The 6870-nt window shown below is 44.8% G+C and overlaps 1 protein-coding gene across 1 annotated transcript; it reads left to right on the top strand.

Moving 5' to 3' along the window:
* The first annotated feature begins 4572 nt into the window (after window positions 1–4572).
* si:ch211-163c2.2 (uncharacterized) lies at window positions 4573–6076 on the top strand. The gene is made up of 3 exons (XM_056460815.1): window positions 4573–4808; window positions 5553–5645; window positions 5771–6076. The coding sequence occupies exons 1-3, from the start codon at window positions 4610–4612 to the stop codon at window positions 5812–5814; spliced, it is 336 nt and encodes a 111-aa protein (XP_056316790.1). The 5' UTR covers window positions 4573–4609; the 3' UTR covers window positions 5815–6076.
* Window positions 6077–6870: the final 794 nt, after the last annotated feature.

The following is a 6870-nucleotide window of genomic DNA, read 5'->3' as shown; positions in this document are numbered from 1 at the left end:
TTAAGTTATTTTCAGCATCCACTGCAGATCAATATATCCTATGAGCTTGCATGTGATGTAATACAGAGGGAGAGTGATTTAAGGACCGAAATCAAGACAACATGCCAACTCTTTATGTATATACAGAAACTCAGGCAGCTGGCCCCGAAGTGGAGTCCCACCCTACTCCTGCCCCTCCCTATTCAGGACTGACATGGCTGCAAACTACTAACTACTACCTCTGTGAAACTTCCATCATCCCGAAATACCCTCTGATCATATTCCACAGCGTGGAACGCTTCCAAAGACCTTCACACATTTTTTAAAGCACATTTCTACTGTTTTTCCCTACCCTCCATCACCCCATTCATTTCTAATCTCCACGCTACAAGAATATCCAAGTCAGTTATATTAATACCTACCCTCTGGTGCTCTGGGATGACTGAAACTTCCAACCCCTACAAGCCTTTACGCAGATAATGCTAATCATCTCATAACATGATACTGATTCCAAAAGCACCTAAAGGTCATCCTCCGCCTTTCAGGTTTCCCACAAACCCCTTTTTCAGCCATTCATCTAGAATCGGAGCAGTTATCTCTGCAGCCCATAGGGCTTTCCCAGCAATCCAGACCCATGGCATCAGACTCAGCCATCAGCCTCAGCCATTACTACATCAAAACTGTCCAACAGACCCTCACCCGCCGTCACTCACCCATTGGTAGCCAAAGGAATCAGCATGCCTAACGCTGAGCATTACCCATGCTCCTCCCTCCCTGTCTCCCCAGCACGGACTCGACTCTGCTTCTCCCCTTAGCAAAACTACTCTGCCCTGCTCCTCGCTCCAAAGCGACCAAACTCTTCCTTGCATGCACTACTCTGCTTCTCTAACTCCCGCAGGAGTGACACCCCAAGTGCCGACTCCCGCAGGAGCCATGCCCACTCCAGCCACCCCTTCACCATTCACTCCCACTGCAAAAGTCACCACTACCCTCTTTTTTCCCTAGTCTTACAGGATCCTGGCTCCCACAGCTCTGACTCCCGCAGGAGTTATCTTAAGCTTCGACTCCCACAGGAGTCAACCACTGCCCCCCGGCCAATAGTTTAACCTTTCTTTCTTCCAGCGTTGAGTGCTCCACTCTCTATCTGCCCCAACCTTCCTTCCGGTGTCAAGTGCTCCGCTCCCTCCGAGCGTTCGAGTCTCCCCCCCCCCCCCTTTTTTTTCTGTCCCAGCGTGGAGTGGTCCGCTTTCTCTTAGCGTCGAGTCTCTCCGCCTCACTTTTATTTCTGCCTCCCATCTGCAAGTGCTCCGCTTCCTCCAAGCGTCGAGTCTCTCTGCCACCCCCTCCTTTATTTTCTTTTCAGCGTCGAACTTCTCCGCTGCCCTCTTCTTCCTTCTAGCACAAATCTTGTAGCACATGCTTCTCCATTTTATTTCCGCATAGGCCCTCACCCACTTGCTTTGACTCCCGCAGGAGTCATTCCCGAGCACAACTCTCGCAGGAGTCCCCATCCCCGGTCCCTTCCCGCAGGAGTCTCCACTGCCCCCTCCCGTTCCCGACTCCAGCAGGAAAACTGGCTCCACAGCTCTGACTCCCGCAGGAGTGTTACCCTGAGTTTCGACTCTCGCATGAGTCAACCACTGCCCCATCCCACCCCCGCCCATTAATTATTTCCTTCCCTCTAGCGCCGAGTGCTCTGCTTCCTTCTAGCATCGAGTCTCTCCGCCCTTCCCCTTCCTTCCGGTGTCGAGTTCTCCGCTCCCTCAGAGCGTCCGAGTCTCTCCGCCCCTCCCCCCCCCCTTCTGTCCCAGTGTCGAGTGCTCTGCTCCCTCTTAGCGTTGAGCTTCTCCGCCCCCCTTTTCCCTCTGCCCTGTGGCGTCGAGTGCTCCGCTTCCTCCAAGCATCGAGTCTCTCTGTCCCCTCCCTTTTTTTCTTTCTTTTCAACGACGAATGCCGCTGCTACTTCCCATAGCTCAGCTCCTATATCTTCCTTCTGCTTAGGCCATCACTCCCCAGCTCCAACTCCCGAGCTCCACTCCCGCAGGAGTCATCCCAAGCCCTCCCTTTCCTCCCCCGCCCAGACTCCCGCAGGAGTTCATGCTTGCCTATGCTCCCGCAGGAGCCTCTCTTTCTCCTATCCTTTCTCAATAATATATCCAGCAGCTGGATATAGCATTGATATCAGCGCCCTTTGGGGGTCCTTCAATACGTGGCTGCTGTCCTGAGCAAAAAGCATCTTGGGGGGTTCTCGAGATCTACCTGTGCTCAAACTTCCCTCTCGCCCTGCAAACGGGAGGGAGCCCTGGGCTCGATAATCTCATGAGCTCAGGGCTCTCTCCCGGGACAGCATGCCAAACTAGCTTATTACCAATCATCAGCTACGGGTGAACTCTTGAAGTGAAGTTTATTTACAAACTAGTTTCAAGAGGATCATGTGGTTATGATAGACACGGCTGGCCCTGAGTCAAGCTAATGTACGAACCACCAATCAGACGATTCCTAACTCAGTATAAATAACCAAGCATCTTACCTTTAGTCATCTTCGTCTTGAAGAATCCCCCCTTTCACCCCCTATCCTCCTCTTTTTCCTCTATAGGGCAGCACGGCGGCCCAGTGGCTAGCACTGTGGCCTCACAACAAGAATGCCTCTGGTTCGGGTCTCTACCAGGCCTGTCGCAGCAGGAGAGGGGGGGGGGGGTTCTCGAGATCTACCTGAGCTCAAGCTTGCCCCAGGCTCGATGATCTCATGAGCTCAGGGCTCTCCCAGGACAACATGCCAAACTAGCTTATTAACCAATCATCAGCTAAGTGTGAACTCTTGAAATGCATGCACCGTGAGTCACGCCGATCACTTGACGCAGAAGTAAAAAGCAGGTTTTACAGCTGAAGAGCCAATTGCATTAGCATTCGGCTGATGATTCACTGACTGTGGCACTTTTAACATAATGTCTTTGTTCCTTCCCTCACCAAAGGAGCAACCTTCCAATTTCCCCTGGCCCTTATATAGCCAGAATCTGGGAATACTACAATTTTTTATAAATGACAGTATATTGGAATAGTGTCCAGACCCAAAGTGGGAGGGCGCTGTGGAGGCTATTATCTACCCAAGTGAGGAGACTATGTGACAAAATGCAATATGGGATGCGCATGGCAGGCACCAATCCTTAAAAAGCCAGCTATACAAGCGGGCATACCAGACTAAGTAAAGGGCCGAGCATCCAGCTCCTCCGCCGAGTCTGGTATTGTGGGCCTTGGAGGAACTCACTAGGGTTCACCAGATGGGGAAGTTACTAACAGAGCATAATAAGTACACGCATCTCCTGAAGGAGAATGGGACGGCAAGCGTTTTCAACACCAAGCCTGGTCTACTCCGATCTACTGGCATACTGATACTGAGTCAAGTGGATCAAATCTGCAATCCAGAGAGGGACTACGGAGAGATCTCAAGAGGGCGTGAGAAGTGGATGGGATGTATTTAGCCATCTCTCATCTCTGAGGAACCAATGGGTCCCCCTTCATCCGCAAAAGCGACCGATTGTGGGACTCACTGTTTCAGAATCTTTATATGGTACTGTTGTTCCTCTCTTCTCCGTCCCGGCTTTTGCACTTGGTAGTTCACCAGTCCAACCCGTTCAGCAACCAGCTTAGGAGCCTTCCAGGTGACCAGAAAGTTCGATGTTGTGGTGGGGACCAGTACCATTACTTGATGTTGGTATGGAACTCATGGGGTTGGGCGGGCCGGTAATAGAGTCATTTCTGGGCACTTTAGGCTTCAGAGAGGTGTTGGCGGACTAGGCGGAGCACTCCTATACCTGTTCTATTACCGATCTGTGTGGGGCTGGGTCCTGTTGCCAGGCTTGTCGGGCTACATCCAGGAGACCGCGGGGCTGGCGGCCAAACAGGAGTACGCATGGGGTGAGGCCAGTGGAGGCTTGGGGAACCACACAGATGCCAAAAACATGTACAGGATCATGAGTCACATCCATCCTCTGCCACCACTCTTTGGAGCATCTTCTTCAGGGTCTGGTTGAACCTTTCTACTAAACTCGTCTGTTTGAGGATGGTACACCACTGTCCGGAGCTGTTTCACTTTGAGGAGGTGGCAGAGGTCTGCCATCAGCCGGGACATGAACGGAGTTCCCTGGTCAGTCAGTATCATTGAGGCGATGCCCATCTGGCTACACAAAAGAATCAGCCCCTTAGTGATCACCTTAGATGTTGCTTTTCTGAGGGGCACCACCTCAGGGTAGCATGTTGTGTAATCCATAATGGTGAAGATGTGTTCATGTCCCCGAGCGGACATCCATAGTGGCCCTACCAGATCCAGTCCAATCCGATCAGAGGGTACCTCAATGATGGGTAGTGGAGGCCGGTGTGGTGATGTCTTCTGGAAAACTGGGCATGCCTGACAGTACCTTTTCACTTCCGTTTCTAATCCCGGCCATTGAAATCAAGCGTTTTTTTTGCTTTAAATCAAAAAATTTTGCATTAACACTTGTACTAAGTTTAGAACTTGTTGAGTTTATTAACTGATTATTTCTTCTTTGTGTGTTTTATCTTCTGTTCTCTTTGTTCGGTTCATACAGAAACTCCTAAAGCTGTTCTGACTGTTTGGTCTGAACAATCACAGATGTTCAGAAGAGTCACTCTCACATGTGACATACAGGGAGAAAACTGGAAATACATATTCAGCTGTGGAGATAAAGAGTACAAGTCTGAGGAGAAAGAGTTCAGGATCACTGTAGAGTCCACACAGAGATGCAGGTGTTTTGGCAGGAGGCGATCAGGCACTTCTAGATGGAGTAATGAAGTGACTCTGACTGTGTCGGGTGAGTGATCAACACTGAACATCAGGATCTTTCTCAATGGTTTATTATTACATTTGCTTTTGTGTTAAATTGCCGATATCAGTACACTGTAAAAAAAAAAATCTGTTAATTAAAGATTTCTGGTTTTGTGACTCAAGTGTTTTCTGTTTATTTATGGTTGTAAATTGCATTATGGGATGTTGATCTCTGCTCTGTCGAATTTTGATGTTGAAAATTCAACTCTACAGTTTAACAAAGTGACTATTGACCTTTTAGTAGTTTAATATTAAACTGTATAAGAAATGGTAGAGAGAAATTAGTCTGTAAAATATCAGAAAATGTACTGCCAGTTTATTACGAGTTTTTTTTCACCAACCCAGACAGTAAATAAAATAAATAAATAAGAAATAAGTAACTTTTTCAAATTTTTTAGGGTTAAAAGTTATTTGAAGAAAAATTAAGGTTCCATAATGCAATTCAAAAGCATAAATAAATGAGGGGAAATAAAAAAAACATCAATTACAAAATATGTAAAAATGCTAATTTACAGTTTTTTTATAGTGTATGATCGTTTAAGTTTGGCTTTCATTTATTGTTCAGATGAATCAAATATATTTTCAATTTAGTGCAAAGGTACACTGTTAAACCTCAAATCTGGCATATCTATTTTAATATAAATCTTTTTATGATTTATCATCTTACTGTCTGAATTTTTACATGTTTATTTTATGATTTGTCATACTGTCTATGTCTCTTCATTGGCAGTTCTTTCAGCTCTTAAACTGCTCAGTTTTCTACTGGCAGCTTTTCCATATCTGCTGGTGTCCATTTTACTGGGAGTCAAATGCAGAGCTCATGGTGAGATCTATTTCTCTCTTTCTCGCATTTCTTTTTCTCTCGTTCTTCTACAGATGAGTTTAACATAATCTGTCATTGTTATCAGTAATTAAAATGTCATTTATTCTATATTTTGTGTTTCCCAGCTCAAGCTAATGAAGTCGATCAGCATGTTGTCACAGAGGAATGAAAGTCTGCAATCCTGATTTATCCAGATTTTTTTAATTATTTATCATTATTCAGCTTATAAGCCATAAAAATAATGCCAAAACAATGCTAATCTACACCCTGTCAACTACTGTAGCTTCTTTTTAATTGTAGTCTATGTTATAAATGTTTTCAGTTTTGTTATAGGCCTAAATAAAATAAAAATCCATATGTGGTTATTATTGTTTCAGGTCAAATCTTGCTTAACCTGAAATCTCAAATTAGCAGTTTTTGTGTTTTGTGAATTGCTGACTTATCACTTGTAAGTTGCTTATTTGAACCGAAGTGTCTACTATATATGAGTAAATGTAAATTATATTTAGTAATGTGTGTGTGTGTGTGTGTGTGTGTGTGTGTGTGTGTGTGTGTGTGTGTGTGTTTTTGAATAAAGAAGCATTCTTCATTAAACAGATTAGTGGAGAACAGCTCATCATTTATAATCTACAAAGTCTAAATATTGACATACTGGGTTTTTTTTTTCTTTTGCGTTTGAATAATTAAAAATTTGTCATAATTTATAACTTAATTAAACACTATTAATAAATAATTCAATCGAGTGAAAATCTGTAGTCCTACAGCACGAACAAGCTACCTGCATGGCCAGTAGGCGCACTTGTGAAAAAACCTTACTGAATTCAAAAGCTGATGAGCGGGAGAAACCATAGCGACTTGAAGACGCTGCTGAAAACAGACATTCGTTGTTGACATCATGGCATTGACATATGACACTATTGACATTATGGTAAGTATTATCCACTGAAATTATTCTCGAAAGCTTTGTCCTCAGCACTGTATAGCGTTTTGCAGAATTGGCATTCATAATGCTAGTCTATATGTGTTTCCCCTTAGCTGGCATATTGTTCGCGTTTTTTAAATGTGTAAAATGTGTGTCCATATTAAGTTAATTAATTAGTCATTTTGCTCATAACTTGTTCAAATTGTATATGTTTCTTTTATCTACAAGACACAAAATGAGAAATTTGAGGATAATTCTGGTACGAAATCAGAAAGAAGTTGGTACAGTGTCGTTCAAAGAATT

Source organism: Danio aesculapii, chromosome 7 (genome assembly GCF_903798145.1).
Source record: "Danio aesculapii chromosome 7, fDanAes4.1, whole genome shotgun sequence".
Taxonomy (NCBI): Eukaryota; Metazoa; Chordata; class Actinopteri; order Cypriniformes; family Danionidae; genus Danio; species Danio aesculapii.
The sequence above is the reverse complement of the archived record's forward strand: the minus strand, read 5'-3'. Positions and strand labels throughout refer to the sequence as shown.

What these genes read in the sequence shown, in the direction of transcription:
- si:ch211-163c2.2 (XM_056460815.1), top strand. Translation starts at nt 4,610, where the DNA reads ATGTTCAGAAGAGTCACTCTCACATGTGACATACAGGGAGAAAACTGG. An exon ending in AGTGACTCTGACTGTGTCGG is followed by an intron (nt 4,809 to 5,552) that starts GTGAGTGATCAA and finishes CTTCATTGGCAG; the next exon opens with TTCTTTCAGCTCTTAAACTG. An exon ending in AGTCAAATGCAGAGCTCATG is followed by an intron (nt 5,646 to 5,770) that starts GTGAGATCTATT and finishes TGTGTTTCCCAG; the next exon opens with CTCAAGCTAATGAAGTCGAT.